This window comes from Marmota marmota, unplaced genomic scaffold (genome assembly GCF_001458135.2).
Source record: "Marmota marmota marmota unplaced genomic scaffold, marMar, whole genome shotgun sequence".
Taxonomy (NCBI): Eukaryota; Metazoa; Chordata; class Mammalia; order Rodentia; family Sciuridae; genus Marmota; species Marmota marmota.
The window spans coordinates 15801450-15828290 of NW_026000229.1; the positions used below are offsets into that span (position 1 = coordinate 15801450).

At 45.4% G+C, this 26841-nt stretch overlaps 1 protein-coding gene across 1 annotated transcript in view; it reads right to left on the minus strand.

Moving 5' to 3' along the window:
• Nucleotides 1-26841, minus strand: part of Slc24a1 (solute carrier family 24 member 1) — a 48237-nt gene that overhangs the window by 11054 nt on the left and 10342 nt on the right. The window contains exons 2-4 of the mRNA XM_015480516.2: nucleotides 17415-17552; nucleotides 12505-12568; nucleotides 11231-11322 (exon numbers count right to left, since the gene is read on the minus strand). Of these exons, the coding sequence (XP_015336002.1) occupies nucleotides 11231-11322; nucleotides 12505-12568; nucleotides 17415-17552 (294 nt within the window). The remainder of the gene's footprint in view (nucleotides 1-11230; nucleotides 11323-12504; nucleotides 12569-17414; nucleotides 17553-26841) is intronic.

Genomic DNA, 26841 nt, shown 5'->3' on the forward strand with positions numbered 1-26841 from the left:
TGCATTGTGAACTATCTGTTGGTGCAGCGACTTGTGGTTGTTGGGGCTATTTTTGCTGATGATGTCACGGTGGTACCAATTTTTTCCAAAAGGAGCCGTCAATTGGCTTGGTGTATCTTCCTCCCTTACTGCTTGTCATGATCGTTCAGCTAAAATTTGGGGCCAACAGCAGGTGAGGCAAAGAACCTCAACCCCCCCCCCATGGTACAAAGGCCTCTCCACAGGTGTGGCTGTATACTGGACCGGTAGTCAGTGATGGGTAAGATCCAATTGCAATGGTACCAACCTAATGGGTAAGGACCATATGTACTATTGGACAACCTAAGGCAGGCACGGTCCCTAAGCCACATGCTTGTTGTTTAAACAGAGAGGGGGAGATGTTGAGAGCCACAGCCGAAGGGGCCCCAGCAAACTTCCAGCTGCCAGCAAACTTCCAGCTGCTGGCTGATAATTGGCTCATAGCAGCCCCAGCAACATCTAGCTGATTGGCTCCTCTGCGGTGATGCTCATTGGGCTGTTTCCCTGCCCTTTCAGACCACGGAGCTGCTCATTGGGGGACTTTTTTGGCTCCGCCCATGCGACCCAGCCAATTGGCCTCAAGAGCAGGAGGATGGGGGGAGGTGGAGAGGCTTGTGGTGGAGAGAGAGGCTTGTGGGAAGCCAGTGGTGGCAGTTGGGGCTCTGAGGGTTTTTCCTGAGGAGCTGTTTTGTTTGGCGTGTGTGGTTCTAAAAATAAAGTTAGTTTCTTTTGACAAGTGGCTCCTGATTGTGCCCAGCCAGACTGCGGCAGTTCTCAGATTAGGTTCCCCAAATAACCTATAAGATGCTAGCTTGACCAAAGGCCTGGACTTTGTGTCTATGTCATCTCTAGCAAATGTCACAATACTGGCAACCCTCAAAGGATGTTCAGTGATTCTCAACTCTGCTGCATTTTAATATCAGCTGGAGGCATTTGAAACCGTTGGTGTCCAAGAACCCACCCCATATATTCTGACTTAATTGGTTGAGGGAGGGACCTGGGAAATTTTTTAAGCTTCCTCCAGATTATTCCATTATACAATCAGGATTGAAAACCTCCAGTAAAGAAGTCAATTGTTACTTGCTGAGGCCTGTGCTTTAAATTAGGAATAAAGATTTTAGTCTGAAATAATTCCTGCCCTCCTTCCTCACCCACTCTCATCAGAGGGAGACTTCCTGGAGGAAATTAGTCATTTCAATCAATAGGTATGGAACTGTCTGAGCAGCCTGCACCCTCTTCTCTGAGGACTATCACCCCAAAGCCGCAGCTGAACTGGTGGCCCCCTTCTTCCATGTTGGAGTCAAGGTGCCCCACTGCTTCCTGACCATAGCTGACTGGATACAAACTGGATCATCGTCCTGGCACCTGGGTTGATCCTAAAGGCTAGGAACCTGTCATTGCTCTGGACTAGAGGGCTGGGGTGGTGGCTTAAGGTTGTGGACTGACAAGGAAAACAAAGCCAGGCCGCCAAGATAGGCTGAGTGACAGCGCATGGGCACAGAAGGAGACAGAGGGTGGGCAGCAAATAGAGCGAGAAGCCACCAGATCTAGATACAGCTCCTTGTGAGGTAAGTCTCACTTTTTTTTTTTTTTCCTCCTGCAGGGCTGGGGATTGAAAGCAGGGCCTTGCATATGCTAAGCAAGTACCCTACCTCTGAGCTGCATCCCCAGCCCTTCTTATCTTCTGAGACAAGGTCTTGCTAAATTGTCCAAGCTGGCCTTGAATTTGCAATCCTCCTGCCTCAGCCTCCCAAGTAGCTGGGATTATAGGCATGTGACACCTTGCCCAGATCCAAGCTTCACTTCCTGCACTGTGGTTCCAGAGACACCTCTGTGCCCTCTTAATCCTTTTTACTTGAGCCAACCATATTGGGCCTCTTGGAACCTTCATGATAGTATAAAAATGTCTTAGATGCTGGGCCCTAAAATGCTGGGTTATGAATGAGATATAATTGAGTACTTTGGGATAGGAAAACAGAGATGGACTTGCAATCAATATTTATTTACTATAAGTCTCTTGACCTATATTGAGCATAGCTGGATGTTAGGCATTATATTTCCCTCTCATGTGGCAACAGAGAAGACTCAGACGTGGATCCTGCCTTCAGTAACCTCACCACTAGTAGGGACTAAGAAAGACCAAAAATGCAAGGGAGGCAGTGATAAGAGCCTCAAGACAGGCACACAGCACCATGGACATTCAGATTTGGGGACATCAACGAATCTTCATAGCAGAGGAGGTATTTACAACTGGGCCTGGAAGGGTGGGCAAGATGAGGCTATCTGAAGATGGAGAGGGAATGGCATTCTAGAGCGAGGAAGCCATGTGAGCCAAGGTGTGGAGCAGAAAAACATGGAGACAAGAAATTCAGTTTGGTCAGAGCATGGTGGAAGAAGAGTTGTCAAGACAAAGCTGTGTCAGGATGTGAGACCCTGCGGCTGAGGCTGAGGTATCTGGCCAGGTGCACAGGCAGTGAGGAGCCTGGGAGGTCCCCAGGCTGAGGGTCACCAGGCTGAATGCTGTCCTGTGGTGAGCCGTTCTAATTAGACCGTGGCCGCCATTAGAAGATGGCGCTGGCTTCCACTGTGGCCTGTGATAAACAACTCCTAATATGGAGAATTGGCACGCAATCCCTTCCCACCCTATGAGAAAGGTCCACGTGGCAGCTTAAGATTGGTATGCTGGAGGCTTTATTAGGCTGTGCTTGGGCGCTCGGCGACGGGTCACAAGAAGATGATACATGAATCAAGGCCTGAATAAACTGCTGAAAGAAGAATCCTGTGTCGTGTTTTCCCTTGCCGGCGAGGGGTCGCGACAATTGGTGGCCCGGATGGGGAATTATATTCCTCGAACCCAGGATCCAGAACTTTCAGCAGTCAGGGTGGTGCACCGGTAAGTTCCCAGGTAAAGTGGGAATCCGCAAGCAAATAGCGGGGCGCTCTCTCTGTAAATAAAGAGAGAGCGGAAAAAAGGACGCTCCCCTGTAAATAAGGAGAGAGCGGGGATTTTGGACTTTCACTTTCTTTATAGCTCTAAAAACATTATGGGCGCTACCTCTTCAAGCCCAATTTTGTTGGCCCTAGATGGGTTGCTACGTTCAAAAGGACTTAAGGTAAAGCAGAGCACTTTGCAGATGTTTTTGAGAGAAGCTGATATAGCAGCTCCTTGGTTTGCCTTTTCAGGGAGTCTTACGATTCCTAGCTGGGATAAGTTAGGGAAAGATCTGGATTTCGCTCATGAGCAAGGTACCTTGGAGGGTGGCGTTATACCACTTTGGAAGTTAGTTAGAGGATGTATAACAGATGGTAAATGCCACGAAGCTGTGAGTGAGGGTCAGGCTGTTCTTGAACAACTACATGAGGAAAAATCTGAAGGATCACATAGTGAAGTGGCAGAGAGTATTAAGAGTAAGAGTAGTGAGAAGGCAAAAGAGCCTGAAAATAAAAATAGGAGAAGGCTCTACCCAGACTTGACCGAATTAAAAACGCCTGAGAACACAAGCGACTCAGAGAGTTCTGAGGACCTTGATATATTGTTACAACAACTACGTAAGATAAAAATGAAAAAGAAGAAAAAGGCCTACTGTAAGAAGGGGAAGGGAGCTAATATTGGTCAACAAAACTCTGAGGAGGAGGAGGTAGAATATCTAGAAGAAGATATGGTGCCGGTTGCCCCACCCCCGTATGTGGGGGGGAGCCAAGGTTCCGGGAGATCTTTTCATGCGCAAGTTTGGAGGACAGTTAATACAGATATGGGACTTGCATACCCTGTATTTCAGGACAATAACAGGGGAAGATATCATGAGCCTTTAGACTTTAAGATAATTAAAACCTTGGCAGAATCTGTCCGGACTTATGGCGTAGATGCCGCTTTCACCCTTACTCAGGTGGAGGGACTTACTAGATTTTGCATGACTCCTTCAGATTGGGCTAGTCTAGTCCGCGCTTGTGTTTCCCCAGGGAAATACTTGGATTGGAGAGCATTTATGCTAGAGGGTGCAGTAGAGCAAGCTGCCCAAAATCATGCAGCGGGACGCCCTGCCTGGGATAAGGATATGCTTTTGGGACAAGGCAGGTTTGCTAATCAACAAACAGGATACCCCCCTGAGGTATATGAACAGATTAATAACATTTGTATCCGTGCATGGAAATCACTCCCAAATAGAGGAGAAGTGTCTGGCAATTTGACTAAAATTATACAAGGCCCCACAGAACCTTTCTCAGACTTTGTTGCCAGGATGGTGGACGCCGCAGGAAAAATCTTTGGTGACCCTGATAGAGCAATGCCCTTGATTAAACAACTTGTCTTTGAACAATGTACTAAAGAATGTAAAGCAGCTATTACTCCTTATAAAAACAAAGGCATAGAGGCCTGGATGAAAGTCTGTAGAGAAATAGGTGGGCCGTTAACTAATGCAGGCCTTGCTGCTGCTGTCCTTCAATTATCACATAAATCCAGCCCTGTTGTCGGAAAGTGTTTTGGGTGCGGTCAAGGAGGACATTTTAAACGAGAATGTCCTAACAAGAAGGGAACATCCAAAATTGAGCCCACCTCTGTTAGCCGTCAACCGGGCTTATGCCCCAGATGTAAAAAGGGAAAGCATTGGGCTAATGAGTGTAGGTCCGTCAGAGATATACATGGTCAACCTTTAAAAGATAGAAACATGTCAAAAAACGGCCGGGGGGGCCCCCGACCCCAGGGCCCACAAATATATGGGGCAATGGAAAATGGGACAATGGAGAACGAGTCATGGCCGTCCCTGCGTCATCCCAAGAATCGCGGAGAGCCACTGCAGGTGCCGCGGGACTGGACCTCTGCTCCACCACCAGACTCGTATTAACTCCCAAAATGGGAGTCCAGTTGGTGGAAACTGAGTTTAAAGGACCTTTACCACCTGGCACTGTGGGCTTGTTAATTGGGCGTGCTTCCTCCGTCCTACAAGGCCTTCATGTTTTCCCTGGGATTATTAATCCGGATACGGTGGGAACAGTGAAGGTTATGGTGGAAGCTCCAAAAGGCATTGTGTCCATCTCCCCAGGAGACCGGGTTGCTCAATTGCTAATTTTACCCAGTTTACATACCCGCTTTCCTGCTGATTCCTTTTTAAGGACAAGTGCTGAAATTGGAACTACCGGAGGGAATTGTGTTTACCTGTCCTTAGATATGGATGACCGTCCCACTTTAAAGTTAACTATAGAGGGCAAATCAATTTTAGGTTTACTAGATACTGGGGCGGATCGTAGCATAATTGCATTAAAGGACTGGTCAAAGGGGTGGCCGGTGCAGCTCTCAAATCAATCACTAAGAGGTTTGGGATACGCTCAAGCTCCACAAGTCAGCTGCAGGCATTTATCATGGAAAGATTCTGAAGGACGTTCTGGCACTTTTCAACCATATGTGCTCGATCTCCCAATCTCTCTATGGGGACGTGATCTTATGAAGGACATGGGGTTTCAACTTAGTAATGAATATTCACCAGTTGCCCAAAAGATAATGCAGGACATGGGATATAGACCAGGTTTTGGATTAGGAAAAAATTTGCAGGGGCGTAGACATCCTTTAGAACCTCAACAAAAACTTGATAGACATAGGCTGGGTTTTTCTTAGGGGCCGCTGAGGATCAGGTGCCCATTACCTGGAAAACAGGGGAGCCGGTGTGGGTTCCTCAGTGGCCGCTCCCCTCTGAAAAATTGACTGCAGCTTATGCTTTAGTACAAGAACAATTAAAGTTGGGTCATATAAAACCCTCCACTTCTCCATGGAATACACCCATATTTATTATTAAAAAAAGGTCTGGAAAATGGCGGTTGTTACATGATCTACGGGCCATTAATGCTCAAATGCAGCTCATGGGACCCATTCAGAGAGGTTTGCCTTTGCTTTCAACAATTCCAAAAAATTGGCCAGTGATATGTATAGACATTAAAGATTGTTTCTTTTCCATTCCATTGCATCCTCAGGACTCCGAACGTTTTGCTTTTACTCTGCCTTCATGTAATCATGAGGAACCTGATCAAAGGTTTGAATGGGTGGTTTTGCCTCAAGGCATGGCCAATAGTCCTACAATGTGTCAAATGTTTGTAGGAGCGACCATTGTTCCACTCAGACAAAAGTATCCATTGTTAAAGTGTATACATTATATGGATGATATATTGCTGGCAGCCAAAACCAAAAATATGTTGGAAGCAGCTTACACTGATTTGGTACATTTATTACAATCAAAGGGCTTGCTTATTTCACCTGATAAAGTACAAACAGGAGGTTCTATTGATTATCTTGGTGCTAGTATCTCTTGTAAAACTATTACACCCCAAAAGGTGACTCTCAGGACTGATAATTTACGTACCTTAAATGATTTCCAAAAATTATTGGGTGACATAAATTGGATTAGGGGTTATTTACATATTCCCAATGCTGAATTAAAACCCTTGTATGAAATTCTTAAAGGTGATTCAGACCTTTCTTCCCCTCGGCATCTTACTGAGGAAGCAAGGTCAGCGCTGCTGAAAGTGGAGGAGGCTATACAACATGCTAGCCTTTGCAGGCTTCAAGAGGATAAGCCTCTTCAATTATGTGTGCTCGCCACTGTACGGCAACCCACTGGAGTTTTATGGCAAGATGGTCCTTTATTGTGGATACATCCACGTATATCCCCTGGAAAATCCCTTGAGTATTATCCTGATGCAGTTGCTTCCTTAGCTATGTTAGGGATACAACAAAGTATACAATTTTTTGGTTTTCCTCCGACGTCTGTGATTGTCCCTTATACGTGTCAACAAATTCAAGTTTTGTGTGCTAACCTGGATAATTGGGCTATATTGCGATGCTCTTTTCCAGGAGAGATAGATAATCACTATCCTTCACATCCTCTTATAACATTTGTTAAGGAACATCCTATCATTTTTCCTAAAATCACTTCTTCTACGCCTATCCCAGGAGCTGCAAATATCTTTACAGATGGATCCAAAACTGGTATTGGAGCCTATGTGGTAAATGATCAACCTCCTATCCAACATCAGTTTGCTCCTGGCAATCCACAATGGGTGGAGTTACAAATTGTCATAAAAGTATTTGAACAATGTCCATTTCCTTTTAACTTAATCTCAGATTCTATTTATGTAGTTCAAGCTTTAAAGGTGTTGGAAGCAGTGGGTCCCATACACACATCAGGAGTAATGTCTTCCCTTTTTCTCCATCTTCAAACACTGATTTGGAATCGCTCCGCCTGTTTTTACCCTTTGCATATTCGAGCTCACACAGGTTTACCGGGTGCTCTTTCTGCTGGCAATGCCCAAGCTGACCTTGCTACTCGTCCTTCTTGGATGTTCCTCGTTTCCTCCTTAGACCAAGCTAGAAACTTTCACAGTAAATTTCATGTTAATGCACGAGCACTTCAAAAGCGCTTTACTATCTCCCGTGCTGATGCTCGCCAGATTGTCTTGGATTGCCCTAATTGCGTCATTTTGCATCATCCTCCTTCTGTGGGCGTAAATCCTCGTGGTTTGCGGTCTTTAACAATATGGCAAATGGATGTCACTCATATCCCTGACTTTGGCAAGCTTAAGTATGTCCATGTGTCTGTGGATACTTGTTCTGGCATTATCCATGCTTCTGCTTTGTCTGGTGAAAAGGCTGGAAATGTTATCACGCATTGCTTGGAAGCCTGGGCAGCATGGGGCTTACCACAGACCATTAAAACGGACAATGGTCCAGCGTATACTGGACGACAATTTTCTTCCTTTTGCAGCCAGATGGGTATCCAGCTTGTCCATGGTTTACCTTACAATCCACAAGGTCAGGGTATTGTAGAGCGTGCTCATAAGACTCTAAAAGAGATGTTAATAAAACAAAAAGGGGGAATTGGCTTAGGCCACACCCCGAAAGAGCGCCTCTCCCTGGCTCTATTTACTATTAATTTCTTGAATTTGGACATCCAAGGGCGCTCTGCTGCGACTAGGCACTGTTCGCCCTCTGCCCCGAACTTTGGGCACGTTAAGTGGAAAGATGTACTTTCTGGACAATGGTATGGGCCTGATCCCGTGCTGGCATGGGCACGAGGTTCCGTCTGTGTTTTCCCACAGGACCGGACGGAGCCGGTGTGGGTTCCAGAACGCCTGACAAGAAGAGTCCCGACATCAATCAACCAACAACAGGAGGCGCTACAACAATCTCATGATGAGGACCATCCTTCTACTGAGTGTCCTGGTTCTAATGCTGATATCGATGGTACAGGGGACATCAATGCAGTGGTGGGCGGTAGCTCGAACGTGGCCAATGCCGATGCCGGTTCATAGCAATTCTAGTGTTCTCCCCACTCTTTTTTCTACTTCATGTGAGATGTCTGCTCCTTGTGTTTCCCCTAGAGGGGACCAAGATCGGTCCTTCAATCTCTCCAGCATCAATCTCACAGGAGTTTTTTGCTTCAGTTTTTCCAAGGGTGATTGCATCCATTTAAAACTTAAGAACTTGACTAACTGGGAGGACCCATTGCAGTACAGTCGGATCTCGCAGGGAGTTTTGGGTGCAGTGCTCCTACAAATTAGCTCAGGGAAAAACCAGGGCTCAGGAAACTTGACAAATACTTCTGAGCTTAATATTACCACTCTGGCCATTACTTCCCAGGTGTTAATTCCGTTGTCTCCTTCTAATCAGACCTCTAATGCCACTCATTTTAAGGCTTCTCCTTATTGCACTCCTGAGTGTGGCTTCCCCCCAACATTCACGCCTTGCCAAGATCATTCTTGGGAGAAACATCAGGTCGCTAAAGGTTTCTCCCTTTCCCCCTCTCTTAAAAGATACTTGTATAATTCTTCCAACAATAATTCCTCTATAGGAGCAGGTTGGTCTTGGTTTCAATGGTTGATTTCCAATGAAAAGGGAGCCACAGCTGATATTTCCGCTTTGGCTCAATTACGAGGAGTCCAAAGTTGGCTGTTTAATGTTTCTGGCAGTACCCAAGACTCGGAGCGAGGTAGGAGGCTTAAAATTTCTGCAAATAATTCACAATTATCTAATGCTACATTACCCTCCGCAGCAGTCTGTCTCCAATCTCCGTTCCTGTTTATTTTGGCTAATGATACATCACAGGGGATGCTTAATTGTTCTAATATTACCTGCTATTTGTCTGAGTGTTGGAATGGCTCCTGGACTACGGCAGTGGTTATGAAAGTTCCGACCTTTGTCCCGATTCCGGTTACTGCAGATCCAGAGTCTTTTCCTATTGTTGAACTGATTAGAGCCCGTAGAGATTTTGGAATTACGGCAGCTATAGTGACAGCTGTGGCGGTATCTGCTGCTGCAGCAGTTACAGCTGGAGTAGCCATGGCCAGCCAGGTACAAACTGCTGCCACTATTAATCAGGTTATTCAACAAACATCCACCATACTTGAATCTCAAAGTAGAATTAATCAACACATTTTATCTGGGATTCTGGCTGCTAATCAAAGGATAGATCTGCTTCAAGCTCAAGTTGAGGAGTTGTTTGATCTAGTACATTTGGGTTGTGTCGATCAACGTGCGCATTTATGTATAACCTCTGTCAGATTTAATGATTCCAGAAATGCCTCCCGCATCATCGGGGAGTATCTATCCGGAACCTGGTCCATGGAAGCAGAAAACTTGATCCAGTCTCAACTAACTCAGATTGCTGTTTTGAATAGTACCCGTGTCGAACCAGTGACTTTGGGTCAATTCACCAGTTGGCTATCCTCTGCCTTTTCCTTCTTTAAGGAATGGGTGGGAGTGGGCATTTTTGGGGCAATGTGTTGCTTCGGTGTTATACTTTGTTTGTGGCTTCTCTGTCGCCTTAAAACTCGCCATGCACAAGAAAAGGCTATGATTGTACAGGCTCTTGCGGCCTTAGAAAATGGCATTTCTCCACAAATCTGGCTTGCACATCTTAAACAGTGATTTCTGGGCAGGGCCATTGCACCCCAAGTTAGTTTCACATTGCACTGGGATTGGCCTGTCCTCTTCCTTATTCTCTCCCAGTGCTGAATAGCCCTTGCACTCTGCAGGTCTTGTTACCATTGCACGCAGATGGGTTTCAGGACTGGTCTTTCTTCTCGGCTACAGACTCTTTACCTTCCTCTGGGGCTTAGGGATTGTGTTGCCAACTTAAATTTTGTCATTATTACCAGGCTACCTGTGTTATCCTACTTCTCGCCGTCGTCACGATGCAGGATGCGAGGCAAGGCACTGCACTTGAGTGATCCCTCAACGGACCTCAAGGAAAGCATGTCCTATTGCATGCGGGTTTGACGTCCACGCCCCGCCCTACGAAAAAAGGCGTCGGCTGATATGGGACCAGGTCTAGGGAAGGGCCCTCCTTAGGACTGAACCATACATTGCAGCCACTTCTGCACAGTGGGATAGGACCTCTACTTTCGCCTGCATTGTTTTATAAAACAGAAGGGGGAACTGTGGTGAGCCGTTCTAATTAGGCCGTGGCCGCCATTAGAAGATGGCGCTGGCTTCCACTGTGGCCTGTGATAAACAACTCCTAATATGGAGAATTGGCACGCAATCCCTTCCCACCCTATGAGAAAGGTCCACGTGGCAGCTTAAGATTGGTATGCTGGAGGCTTTATTAGGCTGTGCTTGGGCGCTCGGCGACGGGTCACAAGAAGATGATACATGAATCAAGGCCTGAATAAACTGCTGAAAGAAGAATCCTGTGTCGTGTTTTCCCTTGCCGGCGAGGGGTCGCGACACTGTCCCACCGCATTCCAAGATGTCTGGTGTTCTGAGGCACCTGGTCTCACTGTTCCCTAGTTGCCAATAAACTCACTAACAATTCTTTGTGTTCTTGCAGTGCGTGGCACTCACAGTACATTCTTTTTTTTTCTTAATTTATTTTGATTTTTTTAGTTGTTGATGAACGTTTGTTTTATTTATTTTTATGTGGTGCTGAGAATTGAACCCAGTGCCTCACACATGCTAGGCAAGCACTCTACCACTGAGCCACCACCCCAGTCCACGGCAGTACATTCTTGTACATATCACCTCACTCATATTGAGATGCTAACAGTAAATTTACTGGCTACATCAGGTTTTTGTGGTTTTCAAGTGACTTCAGAGAAGAGCGATGCTTACTCCAGAAGAATGAAACTCAAATAGAATTTCAGACCTTCAGGAAGGAACTATTTTTGGCCACAAAGTCCTTCCCTGGGCTTCTTAAATCCCTCACCTGTGCAGAGGTTGGGCGCCTACCTGACCACCAGGATTCTCCTCCAGATCTCCCTTAGTGTCTGGAGTTGGGGCTGGTGTGACCGTGACCACAGGGAGCTCAGCTGGTGGCTCCTCTTTAAAGGATAAACATGGGTTAGGTCAGAAGAGCGGACCAGGTTCTGGGGGCAGCTGCAGACATTGATGGGAGTGGCTGCAGGGCTACTGCAGAGCGTGGTCTCCGAAGGTTTGTTGGGGAAATTTCTTGTTGGTAGGAAAAGTAAGATGATGTGCATTGTTCTTGCCCTGTCCCCTGAGATACCTGCAGATGAGAGGTATTCACAGACATTTCCTGGCCATCGTGGCCAAGGATGCTGTGAACAGCTCGAGCAGTTGAAGCAGAGAGAGGGAGGGCACTCTCAGCGCTCAGGGTCTAATCCTCCGGAAAGGATCCTGCTGATTTTGAGACATGTTAAAGCCGTGGAACAGGATTGAGTGGAGGGAAACAGAAATTCTGGAGAGCTAATAGTTTAGCTAAGGCTCTCTCACATCTTGACTGTGTGGCTTTGGGCAAGTCCCTTGACTTCCCTGAGCCTGCATAGCCTTTTCTACAGAATGGAAAGAATGCTGCTCTACCTTCCTCCCAGGGTTTCTGAGTGGACCAGACAGACCTGGTGTGCAGAGGCCGTATGGCAGTAGCTGTCCCACTTCCTTCATCTTAGTCACCACACAGATGCTGGACGTCTGTGTTACCAGACCCCTAGTGGCCTTCCCTCATCCAGCAGAACCTTCCCTCTCTCTCTGGGGCTGCTGATTTCACATCAATCACTAATAACCCTATCCTTAGGTAGAAGTAATAGGAAGAAGATACAGGTAAGATTTAGCAAAAAAGGAATGGGAGTCCATGGGGCTTGGGCTGTAGCTCAGTGGCAGAGGGCTTGCCCAGCATGTGGAAGGCTCTACATTCCATCCTCAGCACCACATAAAAATAAACAAATAGAATAAAGGCGCCCCGTCCATCTACAACTACCAAAAAAAAAAAAAATTAGAAAGAAATGGGAGTCCTAGAACCTTCTGGCCTTCCCTTCCTATCTAAGAAGAGCTCACAATGCCCCCCTTGGGCAGCAGCTATATATCAGGAGACCAGACTGGAAGAAGGAGGCTGGAGTGAAACCTACTATGGGCAGCCTCAGCTCATCCCTCTGACTGACTGGCTCACAGAGGCCAAGATCTGTGCCTCGGTTCCTGCCCTGGGCTGGCTGCCGACAGGAAGGAGGGAGGTGGCAGGAGAAACCCCACTGGTTCGGCCATCCTCTCACCTTCTGGTTTGCTTTCTGCTTTGGCCTGGGGTTGGGCTCTGGCCTCCTGATTCAAGCTCTCCTCCTTGTCCTGGGAGGGTGGGCTGCGAACAAGAAAGGCAAAACACCTCATCTGGGACTGCAAAGTCATCCCTACCACGCCCCTTCAGTTAGGACGGTCAACTGAGCCACCAGAGCAGAAGTGAGCAGGGAAAGGCAGGCCTGGGGGTCTCCGTGTCGGAATTCTGATCCTACTGGGTCTACTAACAGCACCCAATTTGTAAAGTTGGTCTTAAATTCCCTGCACCATCTCTAACTGGCTGTGACCTTGGGCAAGTCACCCTCTCAGAGCCTACATCCTTTCTGTACAATGACATACTTGCACTCAGAAACAATAAGTAGGATTTATTTCCCTTATGAGCTCAAGTGATGGCTGCTTAAGTGATAAATTGGGAAAGATTCTGATCCAAACTTGCTGACAAAGTACCAGAATTAATGGGCAGGGAATGGGGAAATGATGGCAAGTAAATGTGTTTTTGCCACCCTTGGACTAGATTATCAGTAAAATCCTTTGAAGCTTTCTTTTTATGAACCTTCTAGAAATCAGGGTGATAGCATTCTGTGTGTGCTGCTCCATGGGGACCACTGGTGGCCATGTTCATGAGCCTTTCCTCTCCAGACAGCCAACAAGCTCTTGGCCACACCCATTTTGACCCCAGACACGTAGAGTCCAAGCAAGGCCTCTTTCTAGATCCCTGTGCACCTTCTTCGCTGGAGGCCACATAGCAATGGGCACAGAACGGTGCTGCCCTGATTTTACAGCAAGGAAAACGGGGAGGGCAACTCTTCCCATGTGACTATGTGCCAGGCAACATGCAAAGTACTTTGTTGGGGGGAGTGGGAGTACTGGTGTTGTAGGGACAAAGGAGGCAAGGCACCGAAGATAGTAGGAAACAGTTTTATTTGGCTGCAGCCAGGTTCAGAGGGTACAGCTTTTGCTGTAATCAATCAATCCCCTGAACCCCAAGTTCGGGGAGTTTCAGAGTTTTATACCCAGCATGTAAGGGGAGGGGCTCAGAAGTTCACAGTCTGCAAAAGTTCACATAAAAGCAGCTTTTTCTTTCACTGTTCTGGTCAAGTTAACTCTTCAAGGACAATGCCTGAGAGGGGAAAGCTTCTTCTCCCCTTTCTTTCCTCCCCCTGCCAGCTGTTACCATGGAGCCCAATTGGTAACTTATCTTAAAAATGTAGACATCTCTGTGAAGCCCAGCTCAAGGTCAGAGGACTTGTTTGCACATTTCTTCAAAGTACTATACTAGATACATTTGTGAAAAACTAGTAAGGGGGTGTCCAGCACCTGGAGTGCTGGTATCTTCTCAGCCAGTGGCCCAGTAAACAGGGCAACAGGAAAATAGGAAGTTTATCTACATTGAACTCTTTTGTGGAGACTCTTTTGCTGACAGTCCTAAAATCATCCATGGTGGAGAGGATTTTTCTGTGGAGAAACAGGGTGCCACTTCACTGGGGTTTGAATCCAGGGACGCTCTTCCACGGTTAACCCCAGTCCTTTTTATTTTTTTTTATTTTGAGACAGGGTGTTACTAAATTGCTCAGGATCTCATTAAGTTGCTGAGGCTGGCGTCAAATTTCAGATCCTCGGGCTGGGGTTGTGGCTCAGTGGTAGAGCGCTTGCCTAGCACATGTGAGGCACTGGGTTCGATCCTCAGCACCACATAAATGTAAAATGAAGATATTGTGTCCACCTAAAACTAAAAATAAATAAATAAATATTCAATAAATAAAAGTTTGTGATCCTCTGACCTCAGCCTCCCACGTCTCTGGGATTACAGCTGTGCACCACCACGCAACAGACGCAGAGTACTTCATGCATGTAATTTCACTGTGGGAAAGGAAGGAGTGACAGAGACCGAGAAGCTGGAGCTCAGGAAGGTGCTCCTCCCAGCTGTGTAGCTGGGACAGGGAAAGAGGGGAAGGGAAGGCAAATGAGAAAGCAGTGCGATGCCCTGGGGTCTGCTCCGGCTCCGCCCCTGAGCACTGGGTTGCTTGGGAAAGCAGAGTATCTAGGCCTGAGTCCTCTCTAAAAAGCCACTACCATGACACAATCGGAGTATGATATGAGGGTCCATGAGAAAAAATAAAAGTGCTTTAGTTGCTGCAAAGTGTTTCACTCATATTGTTATGTTAGCATGGATTCTGGAGCCTGATGACATGGGTGTCAACCCTAGACCTGCCACTCACACGATAGCTGTGGACCTAGGTGGATGATTTCTTAACTTCTCTGTACCTTAGACTCTTCATCTGTAAAAATTTTCCAGAGATATCAACAGATTGGATTAATTTATTCGTGAATGTTTTTAAATAGGGCCTGGTACCTAGAAATCACTACAATGTTGGCTAGAACAACATTGACAATGATGATGACAAACTGACAACAGTAGTTGAGGGCGCTGTCCCACCCAGGAGACAACACTGCTGTAACAAGATCCAGCATCCCAGATTTAAGGTAGAGGGGACCTGGCGATCCTCTAGTCCATGATGTAGGCACTGCAAGGAAACTGAGGAGTCTGGGAAGCTAGGTGGATCAAAGCCTCTGCCAGCATCCGCGATGGACAGGAAGTAGTTAACCAGGTCTGGAATTTCCTCCTCTCCACCTGTCTACCAAGTTCTCAGAGTTGGTTTGGCTGCAGCTGCCTCTGACTACAAGCTCCATCTGCCTCTGACTGCAACCACCACTATGACACCCATGGTCCCCCAAAGTGTCCTGGCACCCAGCAGCTACTGGGAGCTCAGATTCAGGAGGCCAGAAAACCCCAGAGGGTCCTTGACATTAATCAAGCACTGCAGTCTTCCGTTGAGAGGAGGGTAGCTGTTATCTAGAGAGCTCCCTCAGTTCCAGTCCAGTTGCTGAGAACATCTACTCCCTGTTGGCTTCAGGGAGTGATGAGAAAAAACAAGTTTCCCTTTGCCTCACATCCTCGTCACACACCCTCACCGCTCATTTCCCACGCCACTGAGGAAAGCAGGTCAGCAGCAGGGTCCCCTGCACTGGGACTCTCTCTCTCACTCATCCCAGTGAAATCACCAGCAGAGGCATGTGACCCTGGAGAGGAAAAGCCCCTTCACCAAGAGGTGAGCTTTCAGACCACAAGAGACAACTCTTCCACTAATCAGCTCTGTGGAGAGAGTTGGAACACCTGGAAAGGACGGAAACATCTGGGTGGCCATCTGGAAACAGCACACGGACACACAAACATGTATCTGGGGAGTGTTGGGAACAAAAGCCCTGAGAGGTCCCAGCCCCTCCTGGACCAAGTCTCAGGGTACAAAATCAGGGTGAGTCTCTGAGCAGAACTGCACCCCAAGGCACTCCTGCGGTCAGTTGCCTCAAGGGTCCTGGCCTACCACACCCACAGACGATGGAGCAAGCAGGCTGCTCTTCCCAGAGATAACTCTGTCACCGGCTCCCAAGCACTTGTCTCCTCACATGCCCTCCCCTCTTCCAGCCCAGCCGGATCATCTCCTTAGCATCAATCTCCTCTGACCTCGGCCTGGCCTCAACATCCCATAATCCTGTTAGGACAAGTAGGCCAGCTGGCGGCTCTTGGTCACAGAGGTAGCCCAGGCAGAGAGCCCTGCAGTCCCTTTTAGGAGAGTCTATCTCCGGGACTTGTCTGGAGTCTGTGCTCTCCAGCAGTGGGCAGGCATGACCCAGGGACACGGCTCGCCTCACTGGGCCGGGCCAGGCACAGCCCTAGCGTTCATCATCCAGAGGCTGGCAGGTGTTGCTAGCTCTGCTCTGGGACCCCTGAGCTAGTGTTTTTCTAGAGCTGACCCTTTCACAGTGCCTGCCGAGGCCCACCGTGAGGAATTTCTGAGGAAGCTTTCATCACTTTTTCTTTGATACGCTGTTCACAATACAGTCTGCTTCTTTTAACACCTAATACCCAATATTGTGTCTTCAGGACTCTTCAGGCCCTGATGAAAATTTAAGACTCTTAAATCAGAAATGTCAGTCAGAATGCTCCCTGGGACACAGCAGGTCCTTCTTTCAGGTCATATTCAGCTCGGGCCTCAGCCTCCTGCTCAGTGGCACTCTGACCCCTTAGCATTCTCCCAACAGCTGATCTTTCTCTGAGGGCCTTCTGCATGGGCTGTCAGTTCTGGATCAGAGCCCCAGAGAAGGAGGAGCCCAAGGTCAGCAGAAGACTACCTGAGAGACAGCCATTAGAGCCTGAGAAGCACGCTGGGGCAGCTCTCTGGGGAAGGTCGAGACAGAAGGCAGGACTCAGTAAGGTGGATAGTGAGAGTCTTAGCTGCTGCCATCATTTGTCAAGTTCAACATGGACCCCACTGCTCTTTAGACACTGCTTACCCTCACCAACCTCGGAAGTGATCCTGGCAGCTCTGAGGGTATGCTTTGAGATTCCTGATTGGGAAGGGATTAGCAAGCTTCCCAGCACTCCAGAGTCAAATACAGAGCAAAGGGAACACCAATCAGAGCATCTGGGTTGTGGGGCCCTTGCTGAGGTGCCCCCCAGAAGAATCCCTGGCTAGTCATCCTGGGCCAAGCTGCCAGGCTGGAAATACTGCGCGGGATGCTGGAGCTAGCCCCAACAAAGGCCAGAGCACGGCACTTGGCACTCATGGCCTGCCTGCAGGTGAACCCCTTTAGATTTTATAGGAAGGGGCACTGAGGCAGGTAAGTAGTGAGATGTGTGTACCAAGGATCTTAGCTTTCTCCTCTCAGGTGGCCCTCTCTTGGTGAGTCCCCTGGGGTGCCTCTTCCTTGTCTCCCAGATTGTCTGACTTTCACCACCCACACTTTTTTCTCTTGACCCTCTTCCCATCCCCAAACCACTACCTCTCAGATTTGCAGTCCCAGTTTTCCAGTTGCTGGAGGGCAGATGCACAGGTCTGGGGAGGCCTTGCTTACCTATCCCCAGGGGGTCCAGGCTGTGGATCATGAGCTGGTAGAAGGTGCAGCGGATAATGTTGTTGTGCAGAGAGGCTGAGCTGCTCCCTCCAGTTAGCACAGCGAGGGCACAGGCCTCAGTAGAACTCTGCCCAAGCCAGGGGAAGAGCCACAGGAAGATCTCCCTCACCTGCCTTCATCCCATAGAGGTCAGAGATAAAGCACAGAAGCCTTATCCTGAGCCCCCCACTGCTTTGTCTCCAAATAGGAGAGGCACGCTTCTTCCCCTCTCAGCCTTCCCTCAACTCTTCCAGAACTGGCTTCTTCTATGTCCTGTCTAATTCCCCAAAGTCTTGACAAGTAGCAGACCATATGTATTAAGGATGCCACCTTACCAAGGGTTTGCACCTCCCTGAAAGTACACCCTTCTAGAAATACCCTAATCTACACACCACGTAGACCCCCTGCCCATGGGTACAACTCTATAGGCCACAGGGCATGATTGCATTTTATCATCACCCCACCCAGAGATAAGCCAGGGTATGATCCCCTTCTACAGAAAAAGAGTGAAACCTCAAAGAAGCTAGGTGGTATGCCAAGGTCATATAGAGAGGGAATGAAAAGAGCCACGCTAGCATGCGGGTCTTCAGATTCCTAGTCCAGTTTTATTTTCTGTCTTCTTGCTCAGAAACCATCATGGGCAGGCACATATAAACACATATTTACTGTACACAGATGTGACACACACTTATTCATTGTGACACAAGTAGAAACATTATCTGATTTGCTTCGGAACATCCAAAGACAATGCTTCAATGCTTGCCTAGTTCTCCCACCCCCTCATCCCTCTCTATCTGAACTCTTCTGCCATCTAGTGGCTGCAGTGGTGCAGTACTTCATGACAGGTTAGAGAACTTTGGAGGGGTTTCAGGCCCCAGCCTCTCCTTTCAAGTTCCCCATGATTCTGTCCATATACCCCATAGAACAAGATCAGTAAGATACAGTTTTTAAGAAATTGCATACCTTCCTGCAACCTCCAGCGCTCCTCCTATTTTCCTCTTAGTTCTGGGGCATTCTAAAACCTCCAGGCTTTTATATTAAACAATCCTACCACATTAGGACTGGAAACCAGGACTTGAGTTTAACTGGTCCAAACAGTCATTTTGCAGATGGACAACATGAGACCCGAGTTATACAGCAGGCTAGTCGTGAGGCCAGCTGGGACCTACAGGACTTAGCTCCCAAACTAGCATCTCCTGGAAACATACTCTGGAGGTGAGAGTTCCTGACAACTTAGCCCCTCCTTCCTGGCTCACCCTGGAGGTCGGAGCACAGCCCGGTTCCCTCACATCAGAACCACAGTGCCCTGGTCTACGGCTATATGCTGAGATCTGCAATGTCCGCAATGGGCTGCTTCCGTATGGCGCCCACCTGCAGCTTCTTGTTATCCTACTGCTGCTCCCCTGCAAATAGGAACAGGAATCGCAAGAACATAGGAGTCAGATGTCATGGAGAGACCTCACTCTCTCTCCCTCCTTCCCTCTCTCTCTAGGGCCAGTCTAACTGCCTTTCTGCTCCTGGATGTGCCATTGTCTCCGGTCCCCTTGAAGCCTGTATCACAGTCCCCTCTTCCCCCATTTGTAATGCTCTTTCCCTCCTCTCATCTCCACTGAAATGCCAACTGCCTCCAGGCAGCTAAACATGATTCTTTTTTATAGATGCCTATTCTTTTCCTCCAAAGCACTTTCCCCAATTTATTTATATGTACAAACAGCAAAAGTGCAATAAATATTTATTCAATGAATGAATAAATGAACTGCCCTCTAAATATACCTAGTTCATTCCAACTTCTCTTCCCTGCCTAAAATGCCTTCCCCATTCCTCTTGACTGCCTAAATCCTATCCATTTTTCAGAAAATTTGGTGTGCATTCTTGTATAAAGCTTTTCCAAATGGCCCCTTCGTCCCCACCACTCTTTTTTTAAATATATTTTTTAGTGGTCAATGGACCTTTATTTTATTTATTGATACATGGTGCTGAGAATCAAACCCAGTGCCTCACACGCTAGGCAAGTGCTCTGCCACTGAGCCACAACCCCAGCCCTCCCACCACTCTTTTTTCAAATCTTTCTGTTGTTGTTGTAGATGGACACAATACCTTTATTTTATTTGTTTATTTTTATGTAGTGCTGAAATCGAACCCAGTGACATATGTGCTAGGCAAGCACTTTGCCACTGAGCCACAACCCAGCCCCCAGCCCTACCACTCTTAATCCAGCTCACTATATGTTTCTCTTCAAATGTTGCATAGCAACAGTGAGCACTTTTTGTGATATTAAAATCCAACTGTGTGATCAGATAAGAGCTAGTGTCTTGTGGGCAGTATGGAGCAGCCAGCTAGGAAGTGGGACAGCCCTAGACAGTTCACGCACGACAAAGAAAAGCATTCAGCTCGCAGTAGTTTGCTACTTTGCATTCACAACCTTGAAATACTATTTGAACTCATTGTTTAACTTTTCACACAGACGCATTGTCTACCCAGCTAGACTCCTTTTTCTTTCTTTCTTTTTTTTTTTTTGCCATGCAGTGAACTTATAATCATCTCTATTACCTGTGGCATGGTATCTTGTACACAGTAAGTGTTCAGTAAAGGTGAGCCAGATGAGTAGATACTCCCAAGGGGCCTCCAGTACTTACTTCAAGCAGCAGATCACTAATGGTTGCCCCAGTAATTCTTCACCTTCCATTGCTTCCCTCCCCCACCAACCTCCATTGCTAAACCAGAAGTGTATACACTACACTTCCTTCTCTGTTCAGCTCAGAAAAGACAGAAATAGTACCTGATCCAAGGCCACCCACCCACCCATCCAATTCATTCATTCAGTTCTTATTTACGGAGTATCTGCTGTTTATATAGTGTCATGCTATTGACTTTAGGGATAAATGAAGTCTAGGACATGGATTTTTTTATCCAGAAAGGAATTGAGACAAATATAACAGATGCAAAACAAAGCAGAATGTGGTTCATGACACAAAGGTCAGAGATGAACGTTCTGTGCTGAGCGGGCCTGGAATGCTTCTGCAGTAGGTGGAATTCAAGTTTTAAATGACAGGAAAGACTTGAGTGCTTGGACATATATTGCTGAATGAATGAATGAATGAACACACAAACAAATGAGTCAGAGTAGAAAGAATCAGTCTGAATATAAAGCAAGCACTGTGCATTTTGAAAACTTGTACTCCAATAAAATAGAAAATATCAAAGGCATCTACAAATTTCTAGAATCATATAACTTGCCCAAATTTATCAGGATGATATACACAATTTAAACAGATCAATTTCAAGCAATGAAATAGCAGATGCCATCAAAAGTCTACCAACCGAGAAAAGCCCAGGACCAAACGGATACATAGCCAAGTTCTACAAGACCTTTAAAGAAGAACTAATACCAATATTCTCCAATTTATTTCAAGAAATAGAAAAAGAGGCAGCACTTCCAAACTCATTCTATGAGGCCAATATCACTCTGATTCCAAAACCAGACAAAGACACATCAAAACAAACAAACAAACAAAAAAAAAAAAAAAAAAACCCCGCAAACTTTAGATCAATATCTCTAATGAACATAGATGCAAAAATTCTCAATAAAATTCTGGCAAAATTAGGGCTGGGGTTGTGACTCAGCAGTAGAGTGCTCACCTAGCACATTCAGGGCTCTGGGTTCGATCCTCAGCACCACATAAAAATGAAGAAATAAAATAAATAAATATATATATAAATCTGGCAAATCGAATACAAAAACATATCAAAAAGATCGTGCACCATGATCAAGTGGGATTCATCCCAGGGAAGCAAGGTTGGTTCAACATATGGAAATCAATAAATGTAATTCATCACATCAATAGACTTAAAGATAAGAATCATGTGATAATCTCAATAGACTAAGAGAAAGCATTTGACAAAATTCAGCACCACTTTATGTTCAAAACACTAGAAAAACTAGGGATAACAGGAACATATCTCAACATCATAAAGGCAATCTATGCTAAGCCCCAGACCAACATCATTCTAAATGGAGAAAAATTGAAGGCATTCCCTCTAAAAACTGGAACAAGACAGGATGCCCTCTTTCACCACTTCTGTTTAACATAGTTCTTGAAACACTGGCCAAAGCAATTACACGAAAGAAATTAAAGGGATACACATAGGAAAAGAAGAACTCAAACTGGTACTGTTTGCTGATGATATAATTCTATACCTGGAAGACCCTAAAAATTCCACCAGAATATTTCTAGAACTAGTAAATGAATTCAGCAAAGTGGCAGGATATAAAATCAACACCCATAAATCAAAGGCATTTCTATATATCAGTGACAAATCCTCAGAAAGGAAAACTACCCCATTTTCAATAGCCTCAAAAATAAATAAATAAATAAAATACTTGGGAATCAACTTAACAAAGGAAATGAAAGATCTATATAATGAAAATTACAGAACCTTAAAGAAAGAAATCAAAGAAGACCTTAGAAGATGGAAAAATCTACCTTGCTCTTGGATAGGCAGGATTAATATTATCAAAATGACCATACTTCCAAAAGCAATATACAGATTTAATGCAGTTCCAATCAAAATCCTAATGGCATTCCTCATAGAAATAGAAAAAGCAGTCATGAAATTTGTCTGGAAAAATAAGAGACCCAGAATAGCTAAAGCAATCCTTAGCAGGAAGAGTGAAGCAGGTGGCATCACTATACCAGACCTTAAACTATACTACAGAGCAATAGCAACAAAAACAGCATGGTACTGGCACCAAAACAGACTGGTAGATCAATGGTACAGAATAGAGGACACAGAGACTAACCCACAAAACTACAATTAGCATACATTAGACAAAGGTGCCAAGAACATGCATTGGAGAAAAGATAGCCTCTTCAACAAATGGTGCTGGGAAAACTGGAAATCCATATGCAACAAAATGAAATTAAACCTCTATCTCTCACCATGCACAATACTCAACTCAAAATGGATAAAGGACTTAGGAATACAACCAGAGACCCTGTGTCTAATAGAAGAAAAAGTAGGCCCTAATCTCCATCATGTGGGATTAAGCCCCAACTTCCTTAATAAGACTCCTATAGCACAAGAATTAAAATCAAGAATCAATAAATAGGATGGACTCAAACTAAAAAGTTTTTTCTCAGCAAAAGAAACAATCTGTGAGGTGAATAGAGAGCCTACATCTTCAGAGCAAATCTTTACCCCTCACACATCAGATAGAGCACTAAACACACACAAAATAAAAACAAAAACAAATAACCCAATCAATAAATGGGCCAAGGAATTGAAGAGACACTTCTCAGAAGATGATGTACAATTAATTAACAAATACATGAAAAAAATTTTCATCATCACTATCAATTAGAGAAATGCAAATCAAAACCACTCTAAGATATCATCACACTCCAGTCAGAATGGCAGCTATTATGAATACAAACAACAATAAGTGTTGGCGAGGATGTGGGGAAAAGGCACACTCATACATTGCTGGTGGGACTGCAAATTGGTGCATCCAATATGGAAAGCAGTATGGAGATTCCTTGGAAAATTGAGAATGGAACCACCATTTGACCCAGCTATCCCTCTTCTCTGTCTATACTCAAAGGACTTTAAAATAGCATACTACAGGGACACAGTCATATCAATGTTTATAGCAGTACAATTCACAATAGCTAAACTGTGGAACCAACCTAGATGTCCTTCAATAGATGAATGGATAAAAAAAATGTGGCATATATACACAATGGAATATTACTCAGCAATAAAAGAGAATAAAATCATGGCATTTGCAGGTAAATGGATGGAGTTAGAGAAGATAATGCTAAGAAAAGTTAGCCAATCCTGAAAAACCAAATACTGAATGTTTTCTTTGATATAAGGAGGCTGGTTCATAGTGGGATAGGGAGTAGGAGCGTGGGAGGAATAGACTATCTCTAGAAAGGTCAGAGGGGTTGGAGGGGAGGGGAGGGTACCTGGGGTTAGAAATGATGGTGGAATGTGATGATCATTAGTATCCAAAGTACAGGTATAAAGACACGAATTGGTGTGAATATACTGTGTATACAACCAGAGATATGAAAAATTGTGCTCTATATGTGTAATAAGAATTGTAATGCATTCTGCTATCGTATATAAATAAAAATATATATAAAAAAGTAATCTAAAAAAAAGTGAACACTATGCATTTTAAGAAATCCCCCTAATTACTTCATGACGCACCTTTAAGATTACTGGGATATCCTGTTGGACTCTCACCCAGTGAATTCTCTTTAGAGGCAAAGAAATGTCGAGGGCCAGGCTTATCCTTTGGGATAGCTGGCTCTGTCCACAGAGGGGCCAGAGACTGATCTTTGCCCCATTGTACACACCCTTAATGACTTCTCTGCCATTCAAATTTATTCAAGTCAAATATTTTTCTGTGGGTTCTTCATTCACGGCTAACCTCAGAATGCACTCTAAATTTCTAAAACTATTTACATTTTCTTAATCAGTAATGCCAACTGTGAAATAAACAGGGCTAGTATTATTACTGTTATTTTGATAGGTGAGAAAATTGACATGAAGAGTTCATGACTCATCCATATTCATAAAAATAGTGACAGAACCTTCCTGATCCCCTAATCTCCATTTAGAGAGGTCTTTTTCCAGCATAAATAGGGAAATGAGGTCAAATCTGTATTTTTTAGTAGCTCTCTTTCAAATTATTGACATTTCAACCGGATGTAATTGAGTGTCTATATTTGGGTGTGGTCAAGGGATCCATTTAGCAGGGTTTTGGTTTTGGTTTTGGTACTAGGGGTTGAACCCAGAGGCACTGTATCTCCAGCCCTTTTTATTTATTATTTTGAGACAGAGAGACTCGATGAGTTTCTAAGGCTAGCCTCAAACTTGCAGTCCTCCTGTGTCAGCCTCCCCAGTTGCTGGATTACAGGCCTGCAACACTGCATCCAGTTTCCATTAGCAGTTCTGACAAGGAGCTCCTTTCTGAATATCCCGTATCTGCACACATTGCTACATTTGCCTCTCATATCACACTGTCCTCCCTCCTCTTTCTTCAGTCTAATCACCCTCACCTCCTCTTTACAAAAATAAAATAGCAAAGGGGGAGAGGAAACCCATAAGTGTGTCATGTCAGCCAAATACCTTAGCACCTGAGATGCCTCTGGCTGGGAATGAGGAATGGGTCTCTTGCTGCTGTTTATGGGAACCTGGGGTAGAAAACTGTGGCAGGCACTCAGAGGCTTGTTCTCCTGACCTCCAGCTTCTATCTCCCACTGATGTAGCAATTTCTTTTCTAGAACGTACAATATGCACTTCCTGTACCACATACTTTAGTCTGTGATTTTTTCTTAAACATTCATTTATCAAACATATCCTGAGTCCTCAGTCAGTTCTGCCTGCACCCAGGCCACACTCAAGAAGGAACACTCTTCCCTGTGGCCCTTCACTGAGCAGTCTCCCCTGAGCCCATGTTCTGCCGTATTGCAAACCTGGAACTTCCCAGATTCCTCCTCTCCCTCCCTCAGAGCCCACACCCGCGCCGATTAGCCATCAGACCTAGTTCTTGAAAGTTCTCAGATTTGGCCTGGTCTTTCCCCTCCTCTGCCTACACACATGCAACAGGCTTCTGCCTGCTGATCTGTTCTTCTTCTGGTTCATTCTCCACCCATCAGAGCAAAGCACACCACTGCCCACTCCCTGCATTCCAGAGCCCCCTGTCCTCAGGAGGGCGTCTCGCTGCCTGAGCCTCATTCACCCCTTTCACCATGCAGTTAATACAAAAAAATATTCAGGTAATTGACATCCTTTTTTCCATAATAAGCCTTTGAAACCTGGTGTATATTTTATATTTCCAGCACCTCTCAAATTGGACTAGCCATGTTTCAAGTGTCTAAGCTGCATGTCGCTCGCAGCCACCATTCTGGAAAGCACAGCTATCACTTCTTTGTGCTCTCTCATTCCTCTGGCCTCTGCACAAGCCTACAAGACCCCAGCTCAGTCAGTAAGCTGCCTGTCCTTCAAGATTCAGCTAAGCTTCACCTCCTCTAGGAAGCCTTCTCCGATTCTCTTATCTGCTCCTGCAGCATGGAATCCCTTGGCACTGACCTACATCATTACACATGACACTAACTGTTGGTTTTACTTCTCTGTCTTCCACACTGAGGAGGATTCACTGTGTAGCTGATGAGGCTTAAACTTCAGGGTCTCTCTCGCCCCTACACATACATCTTTCAAGACTTACACCTAGTTTTGTAGCAATGACTTTATATCCTTTTTCTTGACAAGTATCAAGTCCCACAAAGAACCTGTATCACCTCCAGTTCCTCCATTAGGCTGAGCTCCCTGAGACCTGGGAATATGACTGATTTCTATCACCATATCCCAGATCTGACACAGGCTCACACAAAGGTATTTAAGATGAATGAATGTTGGGGTTCTTGAGGGCTTAGTCCTGGGCTATTTCTTTCATCTTTCAGAGAAGGATGGGTCACCCTTATTTGTGTGTGTGTTGTTTTCTATTTTATTTTTATTTATTTGGTTTGGACAGCCTTGATTTCAATTACCATACATTTGTTGGTGATTCACAGATTTTTACTTCCAGCCCAGACCTTGTTCCTGAGCTCCAGACTTATTCATATAACTAACTGCCTCCCGGACAATATTTACTTGGAGGTGAGGGGTAGATGCCCAAACTCACCATTTCATACTGGGAGCTCCTGAGTTTCTCCCTAAAACTATCCTTTCTCAAGTCATCTGTTTCAATCGCACGAGCTGAAAAGCTCAGCATCATCTTTGACTTCTCCCACTCTCTCACCCTCCACATTCACTTCATCACCAAGTCCAGATGACTCTGTCTTCAAAACATCTCTTAAAGATATGTGTGTGTGCATGGGGGGTGGGGCGCATGGTAGTAATAGTAGTCATCATCCCCCCACTTACTCAGTTTTGCTTTCCTCGGTTTCAATTACTTGTGTTCAACTATGGTCTAAAGATATTAAATAGAAAATTCTAGGTATAGACAATTTATAAGTTTTAAAGTGCACATTGCTCTGAATAGTGTTATGAAATCTCACCCTGTCCTATCCTGCCTGGGACATGAATCATGCTTTGTTCAGTGTATCCATACTGTATATAGTTAGTCATTTAGTAGTCCTCTTGGTTATCAGACTGACTATCTTGGTATATCACAGTGCTTGTGTGCCAGTGTTTTGTTATTTAATAATGGTCCCAAAGTACAAGAGTATTAATGCTTAATATTCAAAAATTTGCCAATGAGAAGTTATCAAGTAAATGCTATACATATAGTTTGATATTATTCCCAGATTCAGCCATTCACTGGGGATCTGGCAATGTGTCTCCCACATATA